Consider the following 20,613-nt stretch of genomic DNA (forward strand, 5'->3'; position numbering starts at 1 on the left):
TCGGCAAGCGCAGTAATTCAGATAATTATTATTCTATTAAATATCTTTGCATATTGCACATGATAATACATCTACAGAGGCGCTGTTTTAGCAGTTAATAGATTTTATTCTGTTTTTGCAAGGTTCCTCCTCCGTGCCTTCCTCCTCCTCTGCTCCTGACAGTTCCTCCTCTGCTCCTGACAGTTCCTCCTCTGCGCCTGCCGGTTCCTCCTCTGCGCCTGCCGGTTCCTCCTCTGCGCCTGACGGTTCCTCCTCTGCGCCTGACGGTTCCTCCTCTGCGCCTGACGGTTCCTCCTCTGCGCCTTCCTCCTCCTCCGTGCCTTCCTCCTCCTCTGCTCCTGACAGTTCCTCCTCTGCTCCTGACAGTTCCTCCTCTGCTCCTGACAGTTCTCCTCTGCTCCTGACAGTTCTCCTCTGCTCCTGACAGTTCTCCTCTGCGCCTTCCTCCTCTGCGCCTTCCTCCTCTGCGCCTGACGGTTCCTCCTCTGCGCCTGACGGTTCCTCCTCTGCGCCTGACGGTTCCTCCTCTGCGCCTGACGGTTCCTCCTCTGCGCCTGACGGTTCCTCCTCTACGCCTTCCTCCTCTGCGCCTGCCGGTTCCTCCTCTGCGCCTGCCGGTTCCTCCTCTGCGCCTGCCGGTTCCTCCTCTGCGCCTGACGGTTCCTCCTCTGCGCCTGACGGTTCCTCCTCTGCGCCTGACGGTTCCTCCTCCGTGCCTTCCTCCTCCTCTGCTCCTGACAGTTCCTCCTCTGCTCCTGACAGTTCCTCCTCTGCTCCTGACAGTTCCTCCTCTGCTCCTGACAGTTCCTCCTCTGCTCCTGACAGTTCCTCCTCTGCGCCTTCCTCCTCTGCGCCTTCCTCCTCTGCGCCTTCCTCCTCTGCGCCTTCCTCCTCCGCGCCTTCCTCCTCCTCTGCTCCTGACAGTTCCTCCTCTGCTCCTGACAGTTCCTCCTCTGCGCCTTCCTCCTCTGCGCCTGACGGTTCCTCCTCTGCGCCTGACGGTTCCTCCTCTGCGCCTGACGGTTCCTCCTCTGCGCCTGACGGTTCCTCCTCTGCGCCTGACGGTTCCTCCTCTGCGCCTGACGGTTCCTCCTCTGCGCCTGCCGGTTCCTCCTCTGCGCCTGACGGTTCCTCCTCTGCGCCTGACGGTTCCTCCTCTGCGCCTGACGGTTCCTCCTCTGCGCCTGACGGTTCCTCCTCTGCGCCTGACGGTTCCTCCTCCGCGCCTGACGGTTCCTCCTCCGTGCCTTCCTCCTCCTCTGCTCCTGACAGTTCCTCCTCTGCTCCTGACAGTTCCTCCTCTGCTCCTGACAGTTCCTCCTCTGCTCCTGACAGTTCCTCCTCTGCTCCTGACAGTTCCTCCTCTGCGCCTTCCTCCTCTGCGCCTTCCTCCTCTGCGCCTTCCTCCTCTGCGCCTGACGGTTCCTCCTCTGTGCCTGATGGCTCCTCCTCTACGCCTTCCTCCTCTGCGCCTGACGGTTCCTCCTCTGCGCCTGACGGTTCCTCCTCTGCGCCTGACGGTTCCTCCTCTGCGCCTGACGGTTCCTCCTCTGCGCCTGACGGTTCCTCCTCTGCGCCTGACGGTTCCTCCTCTGCGCCTGACGGTTCCTCCTCTGCGCCTGACGGTTCCTCCTCTGCGCCTGACGGTTCCTCCTCCGTGCCTTCCTCCTCCTCTGCTCCTGACAGTTCCTCCTCTGCTCCTGACAGTTCCTCCTCTGCTCCTGACAGTTCCTCCTCTGCTCCTGACAGTTCCTCCTCTGCTCCTGACAGTTCCTCCTCTGCTCCTGACAGTTCCTCCTCTGCTCCTGACAGTTCCTCCTCTGCTCCTGACAGTTCCTCCTCTGCTCCTGACAGTTCCTCCTCTGCTCCTGACAGTTCCTCCTCTGCTCCTGACCGTTCCTCCTCTGCTCCTGACAGTTCCTCCTCTGCTCCTGACAGTTCCTCCTCTGCTCCTGACAGTTCCTCCTCTGCGCCTTCCTCCTCTGCGCCTTCCTCCTCTGCGCCTTCCTCCTCTGCGCCTTCCTCCTCCGCGCCTTCCTCCTCCTCTGCTCCTGACAGTTCCTCCTCTGCTCCTGACAGTTCCTCCTCTGCGCCTTCCTCCTCTGCGCCTGACGGTTCCTCCTCTGCGCCTGACGGTTCCTCCTCTGCGCCTGACGGTTCCTCCTCTGCGCCTGACGGTTCCTCCTCTGCGCCTGACGGTTCCTCCTCCGTGCCTTCCTCCTCCTCTGCTCCTGACAGTTCCTCCTCTGCTCCTGACAGTTCCTCCTCTGCTCCTGACAGTTCCTCCTCTGCTCCTGACAGTTCCTCCTCTGCTCCTGACAGTTCCTCCTCTGCTCCTGACAGTTCCTCCTCTGCTCCTGACAGTTCCTCCTCTGCTCCTGACCGTTCCTCCTCTGCTCCTGACAGTTCCTCCTCTGCTCCTGACAGTTCCTCCTCTGCTCCTGACAGTTCCTCCTCTGCGCCTTCCTCCTCTGCGCCTTCCTCCTCTGCGCCTTCCTCCTCTGCGCCTTCCTCCTCCGCGCCTTCCTCCTCCTCTGCTCCTGACAGTTCCTTCTCTGCTCCTGACAGTTCCTCCTCTGCTCCTGACAGTTCCTCCTCTGCTCCTGACAGTTCCTCCTCTGCGCCTTCCTCCTCTGCGCCTGACGGTTCCTCCTCTGCGCCTGACGGTTCCTCCTCTGCGCCTGACGGTTCCTCCTCTGCGCCTGACGGTTCCTCCTCTGCGCCTGACGGTTCCTCCTCTGCGCCTGACGGTTCCTCCTCTGCGCCTGATGGTTCCTCCTCCGCGCCTGACGGTTCCTCCTCCGTGCCTTCCTCCTCCTCTGCTCCTGACAGTTCCTCCTCTGCTCCTGACAGTTCCTCCTCTGCGCCTTCCTCCTCTGCGCCTTCCTCCTCTGCGCCTGACGGTTCCTCCTCTGCGCCTGACGGTTCCTCCTCTGTGCCTGATGGCTCCTCCTCTATGCCTTCCTCCTCTGCGCCTGACGGTTCCTCCTCTGCGCCTGACGGTTCCTCCTCTGCGCCTGACGGTTCCTCCTCTGCGCCTGACGGTTCCTCCTCTGCGCCTGACGGTTCCTCCTCTGCGCCTGACGGTTCCTCCTCCGTGCCTTCCTCCTCCTCTGCTCCTGACAGTTCCTCCTCTGCTCCTGACAGTTCCTCCTCTGCTCCTGACAGTTCCTCCTCTGCTCCTGACAGTTCCTCCTCTGCGCCTTCCTCCTCTGCGCCTGACGGTTCCTCCTCTGCGCCTGACGGTTCCTCCTCTGCGCCTGACGGTTCCTCCTCTGCGCCTGACGGTTCCTCCTCTGCGCCTGACGGTTCCTCCTCTGCGCCTGACGGTTCCTCCTCTGCGCCTGACGGTTCCTCCTCCGCGCCTGACGGTTCCTCCTCCGCGCCTGACGGTTCCTCCTCCGCGCCTGACGGTTCCTCCTCCGCGCCTGACGGTTCCTCCTCCGCGCCTGACGGTTCCTCCTCTGTGCCTGATGGTTCCTCCTATACGCCTTCCTCCTCTGTGCCTGCCGGTTCCTCCTCTGTGCTGCCGGTTCCTCCTCTGCGCCTGCCGGTTCCTCCTCTGCGCCTGCCGGTTCCTCCTCTGCGCCTGCCGGTTCCTCCTCTGCGCCTGACGGTTCCTCCTCTGCGCCTGACGGTTCCTCCTCCGCGCCTCACAGTTGGTGTTGCAGGTTTTTATTTGTGATGTTATTCACTGCACTTGCATTGCATTAAATTCAATAAAAATTGGGGTGTTCTAAAAAATTTAGTTTTCTGCATAGGACGGAATTAAATTTAACGCAATGGGGTGAATTCAATACCTGTCGGATCAATGTATTCTATGCCGGGCCTTTTTTTAAAGTCGGATTGACATTGTCGGAAACAGGGCTAAAACTTGTCGGGTTTGGCCGCGCTTCCGTCAGTACACGCGGATTGGCGGCTGAAGCCTCCCATCCGCGTGCATTCCAACAAGTCGGAAAAAACAGCCTCCTATTGAATAGGTCGGAACCCCTTCCGACCTAAACCTGTTGGAAACTGCCGTCTTTACAACAAGACGTCAGTTTCCGACTACAATTGAATATACCGTAATGCATGTAATCGCACCTGCTAGTATCACATGCTCTGTGGGGTGCGAGGAAATCATGCTGTACCGTATATATGGAAAATATATGTGCCACCAGGCATAAAAAAAAAAAAAACCTGAGTTGCTTTTTACAAGCGCTAATGTTTGACCATAAGCTGAAACCTTTTATTTCTATTGTTTATTTCCATTATCTCTTTAAAAGGCAGATTAGAATGGTTGCGGCAAAACTTAATTTATCTCTATCGGTTTATTACATGAAGAATTCAACAACACACAATGACACTTGCGCACGGGTGTAGTGATTCGTCACATGAGTCGCATCTCGTGTCATTGTGCTTGCTGCAGTCACAAAACCAATGTGCAATGAGAAAAGGTTCCGCTACTCAGGGATACAGGTTATCCAGCTATTCCTACGCTCACTCTCTTCACTTCTCAACTGATTTCACTGTTTTACACTGAACTTAAAAAGAGTGATGCAGACTGCGACGCCAAATCTGGGGGGCATAGCTACACCCGCTGTGAAAAAAGTAAATGAAAAATACTATGCGCTCCGCCCACACAGCTGGGTATCTCTCCTCTTCCACAGCCGGCCTGGACCCCTCAGACGTTTTAGGGTAATCGGTGCCCTCTTTCCCCTTCTCTCTGCACTGCTGTTCCTGTCATCAAATAGTACTATACAGTGGGACATTACAATTTAGTTACCCCAAAACACTAATCCCAAGTAGTTAGTACACCAGGAATGTACTAAGATGCGAAATTGAGGAAAGAGCACGAGAATCACTCCATGATGTTATAGTGGTAAATTGGTCTGAAAAGGTTGCGACCTGTTTGGTATTGTTCCGGACAGTCCGGAAGTCATGTAATCTGTCCGGAGTCTGGACTGTCTGCAATCCCGGATGTCAGCTACCCCGGCCCCTCAGTTCATGCCTCACTCCACCTCCCTCTGCTCTCTTGGTCGACAGGGTCTTTAGGTCGACTTGATCTAGTTTGACAGGTCAAAAGGTCGACATTAGGTTTTTTTTTAAATTTTTGGTTTTGTTTTCTTCGTAGCGTGACCGGGAACCCCAATTAGTGCACCGTGTCCCCTCGCATGGCTACCGCTTCGCTCGGCACAGATTACTTTTCCAATCGCAGTCCACGTGGATCGTTAAGTATAAAAAAGGAAAAAAATTGTGAAAAACTCATGTCGACCTGTCGACCTAGTTACTGTCGACCAATAGTGGTCAACCTAGATAGTGTCGACCTAGAGATCGGATCCCTCACAACCACATTAAATTACATTATGGCCTGTCATCCAACACTATTGGAAAGAGGTTCTTTCCCTCTCTGCTACAATAATGGGGAAAGATGTCCCAACAAATCCGCTGTTTTGTTTTTTTTACTTCTCCTCTGGGTCCATCTCAAGCTACAAAAAAAAAATCATAATTATGTCACCTAAACAATGCGGCAAAAGCGGTTATTCCTGTTCGCTGGCGCTCTCCCTCTCCTCCAATGGTGTTAGACTGGTTTCACAGGATTGACCTGTACATGGAAATGTATGGGGGTAATTCAGAGTTGATCGCAGTGCACCTGCAGTGCACATAGTTTTGCCCAACTGCTAACAAATTTGCTGCTGCGATCAGGTCTGAATTAGGCCCAATGTCCTCTGTTGACAATGGCTACACACATTTTTGGGATACTTGTCTTGGTTTAGATGGTTGACCTTTTAAAGATTCCTCTACATTTTAAGGAGATCCTTACTAAAAACGGTCATCGTCCGCACCGCAGTACGCAGGCGCGTCGTATGGGTACAAAGCGGATCGTTGCTGAGCAATGGATTTAACATAGAATCCATTCGCACAGCCGATCGCAAGGAGATTGACGGGAAGAGGGTGTTTGTGGGTGGCAGCTGACCGTTTTCTGGGAGTAGTTTGGAAAAACGCAGGCGTGTCAAGGTGTTTGCAGGGCGGGTGTCTGACGTCAATTCCGGGACCAAAAAGACTGAAGTGATCGCAAGGACTGAGTAAGTCCAAAGCTATTTTTATTATATCTTTGAAGTCAGGTTTGTTTATATTTCTGTTCTCTTTATAGGATACCATTAATGTCTAATCAGTTGTTTAGGTGAATCATCTGCAGGTATCTAGACCACAAAGCAAGCCTCTGACATGAGTAATATTTCTGACGTTAGTAGTACTGAATCCGGCTGTTCTATGTATTTACCTTGTTATGCCAAATTTTTACATTTATTTTTTCAATAAAAATATAATTTGCATTCAATTACATTATGGAAGATGGCGAATAAACTGGGAACCATTACATTTCAAACTGTTGGGTTTCGGAACGCCGGAGCCAGAGCAACACTGAAGGGCCCATATTATTAAAACTAATAATGCCTTATAACCTAATTTTGCTTATTGTTGGTATTTTATTAATACGTTACGGGGCAACTTATCTCTCCCGAGTCCAGGCGGGTACTCCGATAATCTGCTGTTTTGTCAAATGAGAGAACGCGGCAAACGTTTTCCACTGCTGGGTTATTATGTGTGAGCGCAGGAGGAGTGCGGGGTCTCTTTCCACCTGAAACATTTCTGGAGCTGGAGAATTGGCACAAGCCGCAACGTCCCCATACGGAGCTACGGTGTCGGTGGCGTGCGCCAATTCTGCAAATTACAGCAGGACAGATCTTGCTGTGTTACATGCTTGAGAAATAGGGTTTAGTTGATTTAGTAATAATTGGATGAAAACTGCTGAATCCATGTGGTTAACGAGGCCAGAGAGCGTGATATATAGACCCCTAAAGTCGCTGGTTATTTTACTTGAATTAAAACTCTTCTGCAGATCACACAATCTTCTTTTAAGTGTGAACATGAAATGACCATATAGAAATCGGCCAAACCGTGATCTCTTTGAAAGCATCAAAGTTTCCCTTTTAAGATCTGCTTTGAAGATCGCTTTGATGACCATGACGACGCTGTGATTATAATATGAAAGGGCTCCTGTGGAACCGTCCTCAGACTCGGCTTATTTGCTATGCAAAAATATTCAAAGCAAAGGTCGTCGACTACTTCTGATCCGCTGTCCTGAGTTCTATTAACTCAGGGCGTGAGTCAGTGGTGGGCCGTAATCGCACAGCATCAGATCGCCATCGGAGTAACCCCAATGCTACTCAGAATGGTCGCCAGAACTCTGCTGCAGAAGTCAGTAAATCTGCATTGGAATACGCGACACTGGCCTTGGCACGCCTACAAAATGGGACTGATGCCCTAATTATGTTGAACACTCCCCTGCGCTGCCCCCACCCTGTATTGATGGACTGCGCGTCCGAAGCACTGCGACCGTTGCTGGACGTGTACACGGTGGCTCCATCGCATGCTCAGTTTTAAAGAAATCGTAAAACTATAGCGTCCACCTTTTAATCAGCCCCTAAACGCGACTTTTGAAGCCATCGCACCTAATTAATGTGTAAAGTACAGTATTCCTGGTTCCTCAGTGCTGTATATCGCGGATTAGGTGGGAGCTGTGGACTGTATATCACATGACAAATAAAACGAGTTATATAATAATTGGTTGCATATGTGTTATACGATGTTTCAGAGATAGCAGGCTGTTTTGTAGCTTACAGCGTTCTGTAACGACATAGGGGGAGTTGCACCAAAACAAAATAATAGGGTTTGCTGTCGGTCACACTTTTACATATTTATTAAACAATATTACACATAAAACACTCAACCAATGTAACAATAAAATAACATAAATGTTATAACAATATTAGTACATTTGGGAGGCCTGGGGGAGATGTACGAAGCAGTGAAAACAGTGGAGAAGTAAGCCAGTGGAGAAGTTGCCCATGGCAACCAATCAGCATTGAAGTAACATTTATCATTTGCATACTATAAAATTATACAGAGCAGCTGATTGGTTGCCATGGACAACTTCTCCACTGGCATCGCTTCTCCACTTTTATCACTGCTTAGTACATGTCCCCCTTAAGCACTTAATTAACTTAACAAACCAGAGACTCGTTGCCCAGATTTGCTATGGGAGATGTACCAAACCTAAAGGAACAAGATTTTATTTGTCAATTATCTAGTACATTGTATAAAGTGACAGCTAGAATGTGATCGGTTACTATGGGCAACGCCTCCACTTTGAAGGGCTTGATATATCTCCCCCCACGGGCTGGGCAGAGATTGGGGGTTGGCAGAAGGGGGCAGCTGACTTGGCACCACAAGAATGACGCACGCAGGTAAAGTCTTCCGTCTCATATTTGCGCAGAAGGTTTCCCAGCTTATTAGGGCCCCAGCGCCTGGAGATTTTATATCCCACTTGGGCATTCTCCATTTGTGCTGAGACAGAGGCGAGTGGCCGCGGGCACGGAAGGGTTAAGTAATCCTTACTAAGCATCTGACGGTCTGTGCTCAGGGGTTTCGTGTATGAACACATTAAATGTTTTTTGTTTTCATATGTAGTGTCATTTGGCAGAAAACCGCTCATTGCCTAATAGGGATTAATATCTTTGTCCTTCCAGTTAGTGACTCTGAAACGCTTTGGTCAGGAGTAATAACCGCCGGTGTGCGCAGAGCCTCAGAGTGGCCAATACACACCGTGCACAGGATGTGTGTGATGGGTTACAGGGGGGCATCTTTGTGTTGGGGCCAAATCACCTATTCCCACCACTGGTGTTACTGCGTCCATTTCCCCCCAGAACATGCGTGATTTGCTTGTGACCTGAACCCTCCTGGTGTCTGTGATTGCATCCATTCTGGGGTGCGTCTGTAGTGAGTCCGATGTATAGGGCAGAAGCGGGGGAGCAAAATCATGAGCAGTTTTATTATTGCAAAAGTCAAAATGAGTGACCTTTTATCTGCTAAATCATAACATTACAATCTGCATTAACACCACGGGAGGCCTGTAGGAAACTACACTACCTGCAGTATTCCGCGTGCATCCATTGTGTGGGTTATTTGTCGCTGTGTGGCCCTGGTTCAAAAGCTGTGTATACCTTTAGCCAGGGTAGCCATCAGGGGGGGCTGTGGGAACTGGTGTCCCGGGCCCATACAGATTGGGGGGTCTGACCATGGCTCCTATCGCCAATACCTGTAGAGCTGCACCAGGCTGTGATACAACATCAGACCTTATCTGCTCTCTATGAACCATTCCTGTAGGTCCGCAACACTCCACCTATATGTAACATCACAATGTATGACATCACATAGGGGTGGGGGAGGGGCCCAATTTTGTCAGTCCCGGGCCCCACAATTTCTGATGGCAGCCCTGCCTTTAGCTTGAAAAACGCAAACCGATTCCCCCAGCACTCTGCAATCAGGCCAGCAAGAGAGATTTACAGCCTACATAATAATAGAAGTTCAGAGATCTCTGTTACATACATTTGCCACCAGCCATGGCAACCCGTGAATTGCAAGTATGCCCCATGCAGAACATGTCTTTCACGACGGTGATACACAAAATGGCAGTTGCTCGACCCGATTAGGTCGACATGGAAAAAGGTAGACCGTAGAAAAGGTCGACGAGGCCAAAAGCTCAACATGGAAATGGTTGACACAAGTTGTTGTTTTTTTGTGTCATTTTGTATGTTTCATCATATGTAAGAACAATTATTGCAAACATATACCCTCGCTGCCTCGCTTCGCTCACCAGTCACCACGCTTAGGGCAAGGGTACTATTCCCAGTCGTAGGCCACGCGGATGGTAAAATTTTAAAAAATATGTGAAAAATCACAAAAAAAACTTGTGTTGACCTTATATAGTGTTGGCCTATTGACTGTCTATCTATACATTGTAACCCCTTCTAGCCATGGTCCCCGGGCGGTACATGTTTTTCATGTTAATTACCCGCAGAAACATTAACATTCACTGCAGAACACTTTTTATTTTGTACATTTTCATAAGAACACGCAGCAACCGCAAATTTGTGTTGCAATAAACAACAAAGAGACACATCGGGATATACAGCAATCCGCTCGCCCCCAAATGCGCTTTATCTCTCTTCTGGGGTATATTTGCGGCGCTGTATGAGTAAGTGAGATGTCTTAGAAACTTGGCCCGGGCTAACGCTCGAAGTCTCCGTGTAATCCGTCACCACCAGTAACATCCATCCTTCTCTTACAGCAAAAGCTGCAGTTTGTCAGCGTCCTGGGGGCCGGCCTGCTTTGTGGAACAGCGTTGGCTATTATTATACCAGAAGGGATTGAACTACTGGACAGCTCTTCCAAAGGTTAGAAAACCCCATAATGCTTTACAGATCAGCTGCTTTGTTGTGTCCGGACAGAACGTTTCAGGCCAAGCTTGGCCACACTCGGCTACTAATCTTTCCAGACGTCTCAGCCGGTACAAGCCGTCCCCAGTCTCCATTTACACCCAGAATAATTAACAGCGAAAGTCATGTGTATTTGGCAAACCTGAGAAACATGTATGTGTGGAGTTTGTATGTTCTCCCAGTGTTATCGTGGTTTCTTCAGGCTGCTCCGGCTTCCTCCTAGACTCCTGTGTTTGATTATGACAATGTGAGCTGAATTCTCACACACGGTAGATTTAACCTCAGGTTTTTGTCTGTTTTTCAGTCATGTATTTATATAATTTTCTTTGTTCTGGGATATGTAAATGCTGTGATCTGCCTGATGATATAATAGCATGGATACAAACACAGAAAATATGAGATAGGAAGAAAATGCATTTAAATATAAATGAGTGGGCACTGAGCAAACCGGTAAACTGACGTAGCAGTAAGAGGTTTAGTTACTGTATTCAGCATTGAGTTGAAAAATCTGCCGCTTCTCGGTGTGTTTAAGGGGGTCATTCCAGTTGATCGCTAGCAGATTTCGGTCGCTGCGGAGCGATCAGGCAATAAAACAGCACTTCTACGTATGCGGCGCAATGCGCACGCGCGTCGTACTATTACAACGGACGATGTAGTTTCACACAGGGTCTAGCGAAGCTTTTCAGTCGCACTGCTGGCCGCAGAGTGATTGACGTGAAGTGGGCGTTTCTGGGTGTCAACTGACCGTTTTCAGGGAGTGATCGAAAAAACGCAGGCGTGCCAGGAAAAACGCAGGCGTGGCTGGGAGAACGCAGGGCGTGTTTGTGATGTCAAAACAGGAACTGAACAGTCTGAAGTGATCACAAGCGCTGAGTAGGTATTGAGCTACTCTAAAACTGCACAAAAATATTTTGTAGCCGCTCTGCGATCCAAATACACTCCCATTGGGATGCGGCATAGCGTTTGCACGGCTGCTAAAAACTGCTAGAGAGCGAACAACTCGGAATGACCATCTAAGTCCCAAATTCAAAACAGCAAAAACTTTAATAGCACCAAAAAAGTTGAGTTTTGCTGCTATAATCATTGTTTTAAATTTGGGGCTTAAACATAAAGAGAATTGTCAGTTTTTGCAACTTGCCGCTTAGTCAATAAACCCCTAAAAGTCAAATTTACAGATGAGAGTCATGGAGGTAAAATACACTGTTCAGCGTCACCCGAACGTTAATTACCTGCCTGCTCAATTGCAGGTAGATGAACTCCCTGCCTCCCCATGAGACTATTGTCTGATTCATGTCAGATACAGAGGAGCTGAAGCAGCCCTGTCTTCATTCTTGAGTTTTTTAAATGTCTCGACTCTTAGAACCATGAAATAACTGGGGGAAGGGTAGAAAGTTGAACAGGTTCCACCATGTTTGAGCCAGCACGTGCGCAATGGCTGTTGCACATTTAAGTTCAATATTAAACCTCTCCATTTATTTTCTTATTGCAAATTGGGAAAATTGCAGCTGGAACTAAAAGAAAAAAAGTGATAAAATACATTATTAAGAATAGTGTAAACAAAGGCTGAAAACACTGCGGCAAAGGCAAATAACTGAAACCAAACCTCAGTTCAGATTAGTGGTAAGTGCAGCTTGTAGCACTTGTTTATCTTATATTAATGCCCACTGATACATTATTACCGGTACATTATTATGTCTCTTTCTGTGATCAAATGCATTGATTTAACTTATAACTCAGATTTTGGGTGACCTGTGGACCTTTTGAAGGTCAAAGTGCCAAACATTGGACTCCCTGAAGTGTATCTGGTAGCCTGGCACTCGCTGCTCTGTCGGCAGAGAACTGAGAGCTTGGCGGGTGTACTTAGTTATATACAGACGCTCCATGTACATGATTCAGCTCAGTAATATATACAGCCCGTCATATATGTTGAGTAACTGGCTTCACCTGCTCTACCAGATCGGGAAATGATGTTAGTAAAGAGCCCTCTCACCAGCCAGAGAGGCCACATGCCGCGTTCTCGCTGGCGCTCATCTGTTCCTCTTCCCACCCAGCCAAAGGTCCAGGAAGAGGGGTGAAGGGGAATGGGTGCGAGAGGACGGGCATAGAGGTACTGGGAGGGGACGGAAGGGAGTTCCCCCGCAGTACCACTATTTCCCCTCCACTTATTGTCACACATTCACATACAAGACGTGACCCGACCAGTAATTAAATACTATAGCTCTATGTACTAAGCCGTGGAGAGAGATAAAGTATCAGCCAATCAGCTCCTAGCTGCCATGTTACAGGCTGTGTTTGAAAAATGACAGATGCTGATTGGCTGGTCCTTTAGCTCCACTTTATCTCTCTCCAAGTCTTAGTAAATAGACCCCTATAATTGGTCTAACTACAGAACCGCTCCGTTCCCTAGGCGGGCTCACACTACCTAAGTGTGACCGGTTTTATGGCAGTGCCCCCTCGCTGGAGATCCAGTGCCTAAGTAGAGCGCTTCACACCTTATTCCCAGTGACAGGACAAAACAAGATCTGATTTCCGAGGGGCTACCTGATGATTTTGCTGCATAGAATGTAAGCTCTCAGGTGCAGGGCCCTCCATCCTCTTGTCTCATCCATCCCCGTAGGTCCACTATCTCGGCCAACTGGTATACGCTTGGATTATGCCTACACCGGTAATATTAAACAGCAGCCTGGGTGCCCTTATCCCATATCACAAACATGGTGGGGTCAGAACAAATCAATGTTCAGAACGGACGCAGCACTTCAGGACTTTAACATCAAAGTGTATTTTTAATGTCCATAGAGTTGAAACCTGCATACATACATATCCTGGGTGCAGCGTCCACAGATACAAGTCATACAGTATATGAAGTCAAAGCACAAGCATGTGAACTATGCAGCATTTCGGGCCACGGCGGGTCCCTTCATCAGGTACTGCGAGTGCTCTCAAGTAGACATAACAAACATACCAAACCACATAAACCTTACCTATATAGCGTCCCCATGCTGGCGTGGTCAGCCCAGGACTAGCAGGGAGCTTCCGGTCAGGACGGGACGCCTGTCAGATGACATCATCAGTAGGCGGCGGTTGCCATGACTACCCGATGTAAGGAGTATGCATCCCTGGATGATCAGCCTGACAGGGGAATCTATATAACACAATAAAACATGCTGTGAAAACAATACAATCAGACAGTGGAGATATCATATAAACAAACAGATATTAAAAGAGGCGTACACAGCATAACCCCCATGTGCTACAGTGTAAACATCACTGTCCAGGCAAACCTTGTGCTATGTATACCTAAATGCATCGTGGGTAAATACTGGATGGAAAGAGGGAAATGCAAACAGATCAATTCATAAACAGAATGTAAAAACAACTCATTCAGGGCGTGTAAGTTCATATAAAGACTCCTGATAGTAACTAGCATACAAATACAAGAAATGAAGCTATATCTATAACACCCATCATGATGATATACCCAAAAGGACGAGTAGAGAGTGAACAACTATATATGAGCACATTATTTATACTGTAAATAATTCCAATTAATTTTTTCATTCAAATCCCAAGGTTGCATAGTGTTCAGTGTGACAGGGTTCTAGCATTACATAGATTAGAGGCTAGATGGATAATCAAACTGAACAGTATGGGGGCTATTCAATTTGTCCCGAGGGTGCCGGGTGATAAGTATCGCCACTGGGGGCTATTTAATTGGCCCCGATAAGCCGGCGCGTGCCGCGGCTTATCGGGGGCTTTGCTTCACCTGCCTCCGGCAGGCGAAGCAAAATACCCAATAACAGCCCCGTTTTCATCCGAAAATTGGGCTATTTCACCCGAAAACAGCTAATTAAAATAGCCCGACCGCAGCACCCAAGCTAATTAAATAGCCCGACCGCAGCACCCGAAGAAACATCGGCGGTTTTTACTCCCGATGTCTCTGCAGGACAAATTAAATATCCCCCCTATGCAACCTTCGAGTTTGAATGAAAAAAATAAATTGAAATTATTGACAGTTCATTCTGAACGTGGCTGTTGCACGTGTCTCTTTCCTGGTGGCTGCAGGCTAAATTAAACAAACCCTGCGTGTAAACAGTCTACAACCAGGTTCAATAACTAGCTGAATATCCTTAAATACGTATGTGTCTATGCTTGGTCTTATTGCCCTATGATTACTTTGGGTGAACTTTCCATTCCAATATAAATTTGGTCCTATACATACGGACTATGGATGTGTATATCCATGAAGGCTTTTGCTCCTTTTTGTGATACCATACAAGAATCCCTGATGAAGTCGTTTTGACGAAACGCGTTGGGTTAAATCAGTTACGGTCCCTTACCCAGTTCGCCATTACACCCTACAGAACATACACCTATAAGGGTGAGGGTGATTCCCTAAAAGCTTGAACTGATAGAAAATCCATTGACTGTATCTGGATGTATTTCTTTTTAAGAATGTCTTTATGAATGTATGGAATTTTTTAAGAAAATGTTCATATGAATTTATGGAATTTTACTATGCATTTTTAATAAAAACAAATTTGTATCATATCTAATTTGGGCCATTTTGGCCACTGTTTGTTCGGGTGTGTTCTCTGGTGTGAGGGTATACTTGCAGGAGATACCAGTTATAAGAATCCACACCGTAGAAGAGCTACTGGAAATACAAAAATCTAAGTGTTTCGAAAAGGTCATGCCAAGCGCAATTGTTTTTTGTTTTGTGTGTATGTATGTGTGTGTATATATATATATATATATATATATATATAATATTTATAGTTCTGTCAGTGGCGTAAGTTTGTCCTAGCTGCCCGGAGGCAAGAAAAATATCTATCTATATCTATCTATCTATATATATATATATATATATATATATATATATATATATATATATATATATATATATATATACCGTGTATATATTGCTCCTGCATAGCAATCCTGCAGATTATAACTATGTGAAGCTACTTCAAAACCATTGCAACTAGGCAGATCTATGTAGGGGTCCAACCACACACTACATAGATCTGCTCAGTCACTCACAATGCTGATCATTTCTCTGACAATTGATTTGCATGTGTCATATCCATTGTCATATTCAGTGTCATATTCCATAAACAGGAAGCATGCACCTTATGGAGATATCTGCTGTTGCATAGGAAGTATGAGAATTCTAACTATATGTTACTTGTAATTGTCAGAGAAATAACCTCATATAGTTAGAATTCTCATGCTTCCTTTATAGAAGCAAATAGCTTCATCAGTAAGGTATCTGCTTCCAGTGTATCTACAATAAAGAGGGTGTGATTTGTAAGGTGTAGTTACGGCTACGGACGAGTTACCGGCTGCTGTCAATTAACTTTATTGATTAATGTCGCTGAACATACGGAACAGGAGGAGAGGTGCCCCCCTTCAAAGCAGGAGCCCGGCGGCAGCTGACTCCGTTGCCTCCCAGAGTTCTGCCTCTGAGTTCTGTTTACTCCATACTTTCCTACTTTCCCGGACCTGCCTGGAGGCTCATGAAAATCAGGTGAAGCTCCTGGTCCTCCAGGAAAGTAGGCAAGTCTCCCCTGTTACCCCCGCCACCTAGCCGGAAACTTACCAAGTAAAGTGGCTGATGACGCGATCTGTGCTGAATCGCTTCATCATAGCCACGCCCCTCGATGTATAATGACGGTAATCTCTGCATTGTACAGCGAGGGGGTTGTGGCTACGATGATGCAATCCATTCCCCCACTCAAAGCCTCTTGCGGTGCATCACGTCCCCTCTTCGCCCCCTATGCCAAGCCACACACCCCTGCGTCACCCACCGTGCCGACCTGCAGCCAACTATGGTATTTTTGATCTGTATGGCGCTGTGGAAAGTTTTGGTGCCTCAGGAATGAGTGCTGATAATACTATATGCTCTTCATCCTCATTCAGGAGGGCGTTGGAGACCTGGTCTTTCACAGACTGCTGTATGTTTGTTTTGCAGGCTCCCCGGTGAAATGCCTGAATGTCGCGCAGATTATGAATGTGACGGAGGCTGCGGTGACGGAGGAGGAAGTGGCAGAGATCCGGTCCTCCGTTCCCACTCACTTCTTCATCGGGGTCTTCCTGGTCACGGGCTTCATACTCATGTTCATTGTGGACCAGATTTCCAGTTACTGCTCCTACCACGGTGAGATCACCGCGCCGGAATGCGCAGGTTTTACGTGTCATGGGAAGAGGGAATATTCATGGCTTAGATAGAAACGTAGCAAAGTTCCATCTAAAAGTATTTTCCAGGATGCCTACAATCCCCATTATAGCTTGTATGATTACATTTCGCTACAATGTACATATTTGTTAAACCTAGTTACATAGTTGTTGAGGTTGAAAAAAAACAAATGTCCATCGAGTTCAACCTACTGTACATTACATTTTTTTTAATTTAATTTTAATATTAATTAAATGCTGTATCCCTGGATTTTTTTTTCCACTAGGAATTGATCTAATCCATTTTTTAACTTATTGATTGAGTTCACCATTACTACTTTCTCTGGCAGAGAATTCCAAATCCTTACTGCTCTTACTGTGAAGAATCCTTTTCTCCGTTGGGTATGACATTTTTTCTCTTCTAACCTCAGGGCGTGTTCTATGCCCTATGTAGTGTTCGTCTTGAGCAGATATAGATGTGTCCTCCTACACTATTGCTACATTCGCACCAAACGTCTCTTCTTGGCGTTGCCTGGCCCCTCTGGCAGACCATTGAGGACTGGTTCTGCCCCTGAAACAGGGAGAGCATGGGGAAATAACTTGTTGTTGTTGTTGTTGTTGTCGTCATTATCTCAAACCTTTGTGTTATATACTCATCGGTGTCCCCTTGTTCCCAGATTTATTAGTGGGATCAACCTGCCCTATTTCAATATAGAGAATAGTATCTACTGTAGAAGCATATTAAATACTATGTGCTTCATCGTGCCCTACGGGCGCTCTTCACACCGTCGCAAGGGGCTACGCCCCCTTAACCCTTGCATGCCTTTCTGGGGTTCAATATTTGTGTTATATGCGGGTACTGTACCTGCCAAAAAGGTAATTGGAGGGTATGCAGTAACAGGGCCAGGACAGGGGTGACAGGGTCAGAACAGGGGTGACAGGGTCAGAACAGGGGTGATGGGGCCAGGACAGGGGTGACGGGGGCCAGGACAGGGGTGACGGGGGCCAGGACAGAAATGACAGGGACAGGATAGGGGTGACAGGGCCAGGGTAGGGGCGGCAGGACCAGGACAGGGGTGATGGGGCCAGGATAGGGTTGACAGGGCAAGCACAGGGATGACAGGGCCAGGATAGGGGTGACAGGGCCAGGATAGGGGTGACAGGGCCAGGATAAGGGTGACATGGCAAGGCCAGGGGTGACAGGGCAAGGCCAGGGGTGACAGGGACATGACAGAACACAGGGCACGGGAGAGACTGGTATTAGGGACAGAACAGTGGTGACAGACAGATGTGTATTACCGGAGTCACTGCTGCTGGCTGCTGCTGTTCCACTCCAACCAGTTGGGATCTGCTGCTGGTGGAGACTTGGCATGGCTGACTCTCTCAGGCTGGAGTCCTGCTTCCTCTGCCCGTCCGCATACCTCCCCCCCACTCCTCAGTCACACAGCGCGGACCTCGCCCGGCTGCTGGGCACTGTGGTAAGGGGAGACTGGGAGTGACTGGTTAGACCCCAGGAGACGCTGCAGCTGGAGGGAGGAGGGGGTCATAGCGTGCACGCGGCGCGGACCTCGCGGCTGCCGGGCATTGTGGTAAGGGGAGACTGGGAGTGACTGGTTAGCCCCCAGGAGACGCTGCGGCTAGAGGGAGGAGGGGGTCGGAGCCTGCAAGCAGCGCGGACTTCTGCAGCGCTACCCGCCGGCTAAAGTGTGTGAAGGAGCTGGGTGCACCTCACTGCGGGCGGCAGCGCTGCAGCTAGCGGTGGGGTTGCCGGGGCTGGAGATAACAGAGGCAGTATGGAACCTGCACAGCGGCTGGTGACCCACAAAACTACAGCTAAGAAGTGTGCAGTGTGCCAGAAAGTGACGCTCCTCCGCGCCAGAGAGACCCTCCTGAGTATGCTGATGTGGGGGGTCCAGTACACAGTGAGCCGGTGCCCGTCTGTCTGTATGGCATACCCCCTCACACACACCCATAAACTCCCAACTGCCCGATTTTCGCAGGACAGTCCCATTTTTTGAAGCTCCCCCGTCCTGCCAGCAACAGCAGCAGCATTGTGGTACAGTCAGCAAACGCTGCTGCGTGTTGGCAGGTCTGTGGTGGTGCAGGGAGGCAGCAGCCTCCCTGCTTTCTTCTGCCTGTGCGGGTGTGTAGGGGGGAGCGACCACCCCTAGCTAAGAGGCCAAAATCCCATTAAAAAAACACAAAAAAATGAATTTGCATAAGGGGGCGTGGCCACACGTCCCACGATTAGGCCACGTCCCGAAATCCACAGCAGGCACAGCAATGAGAAAGGGCCCCCCTGTCTGAAGTGCCCTGGGCTCCCCGGACTCATAATCCGCCCCTGGGGGCATGCCAGCAGCTCACAAAGCGCTGGGCATGACCCCTCACTGAAACTGGGAAGCCCCACCCCCCTTTTCGTTGGTCACGCCCCATTTTCGCTGCACATGTGTCCCTCCTTCTGCCTGAAGAAAGCTGGGAGGTATGCACCCCTGTCTGCCTGAAGAAAGCTGGGAGGTATGTACCCCTGTCTGCCTGAAGAAAGCTGGGAGGTATGTACCCCTGTCTGCCTGAAGAAAGCTGGGAGGTATGCACCCCTGTCTGCCTGAAGAAAGCTGGGAGGTATGCACCCCTGTCTGCCTGAAGAAAGCTGGGAGGTATGCACCCCTGTCTGTCTGAAGAAAGCTGGGAGGTATGCACCCCTGTCTGCCTGAAGAAAGCTGGGAGGTATGCACCCCTGTCTGTGCCATGCCCATACTATCTGCTCCTGCTCCAAGTCTCCTATAGATTTGCTCAGATCTGTGACTCATTTGACTAACTCCGCCCAGTGTTGTGACTCCGCCCAGCGTTAGCAAATGAGGCACAAAGTCACAGATCTGGGCTATTATATAGGAGATATCACTGGTACTATATGGAGTGTAATGCTTCAGCAACAGAGGGCCTGATTCATAAAAATACAGCTGCAAGTGCGATTTTCTCCACAACGCAACTACAGGTATCAGAGAAGCCCCCACCGAAGCCATCGCCACTCATTCGCAATTGCGTACACATACGCAGCCGATACGCAAGAGCAAGGAACGGACTGGAGACTGCAGTAGCCACGCAAGTGCCATCTTTTTGTATGTTAGAGCTCGCAGCTGACGTCAGATACACACCCCGAAAATGGCCATGACACCCCTGCATTTTTTATGCCACTCCCCATTAACGTCCCCAAAGGGTCACTTCCTGTCAATCATTTTGCGATGGAATCCTTATTGCGTGTGGGTTCGCAGAGGCACCTTAACACATGCGCAGTGTGATGGCGGCACATTTGCGCAATCTGACGATAATCGCTCAGTTCCATTGGGACAACGGCTTTGCGACCATCACTGAATCCGGCTTTGTATCCACAGAGCGGGTAATGTATGTGGTGGGACTAGGTAAGCATCCAACACTAAGCAGAATGGATTTAACACTATTAAAGTGCTGTTATCACAACTGTTAATGTTTAATTTCGAGCAAATTCAGAATTGGCCGCATCGATTCGCCCATCTCTTCTGGCAACGCACCGTCTGCTCACTAAGGGGTATATTCAACAAAAGTCGAGTCAATTCCAACATGCAGTTGTCGGAATGGACCCGACAACCCCTATTCAAAGCGCGGCCAAATCCGACTGTCGGATTTGCCCGTTCCCTGTGTCCTGTCTTGCCGCTGCTGTCAGCGGTGGGGGGAGCAGTGTGCGGCGGCCAGCGGGGAGAGCAGTGTGCGGCGGCCGGTGGGGGAGCAGCGTGAGGCGGCGGCTGGAGCTGACAGCGGGAGTGATCTGTGTGGCGGCGGAGGAGGCACTGCAGGTACTATCATCCCCGTAGCCCGCCGCACCGCTCCCCGTCTCCTCACCCAATCCGACTTGTTTTCAAGTCGGATTGAGTTTGTCGGAAAGGGTGCCAAAACCTGTCGGATTTGGCCACGTTTTCGACGGCAGCAGGTGGATCGGCGGCTATTCCGCCGATCCACCTGCTTTCCGACAGCATTCCGACAAGTTGGGTTTTCCGACTTGTCGGAAAGAATGTGTCCCTATTGAACAGGTCGGAACCCCTTCAGACCTATTCCAGTCGGAAACTGCCGTCTTTCCAACAAGATGGCA

General features: G+C 49.3%; 1 protein-coding gene across 1 annotated transcript in view; it reads left to right on the plus strand.

Annotated features, from left to right (window-relative positions):
* Positions 1-20,613, plus strand: part of LOC134910701 (zinc transporter ZIP9-B-like) — a 72,424-nt gene that overhangs the window by 32,835 nt on the left and 18,976 nt on the right. Inside the window, exons 2-3 of the mRNA XM_063919022.1 lie at positions 10,172-10,277; positions 16,291-16,476. Coding sequence (XP_063775092.1) covers positions 10,172-10,277; positions 16,291-16,476 — 292 coding nt within the window. The remainder of the gene's footprint in view (positions 1-10,171; positions 10,278-16,290; positions 16,477-20,613) is intronic.

The sequence above is a fragment of the Pseudophryne corroboree genome, chromosome 4 (genome assembly GCF_028390025.1).
Source record: "Pseudophryne corroboree isolate aPseCor3 chromosome 4, aPseCor3.hap2, whole genome shotgun sequence".
NCBI classification, from domain to species: domain Eukaryota; kingdom Metazoa; phylum Chordata; class Amphibia; order Anura; family Myobatrachidae; genus Pseudophryne; species Pseudophryne corroboree.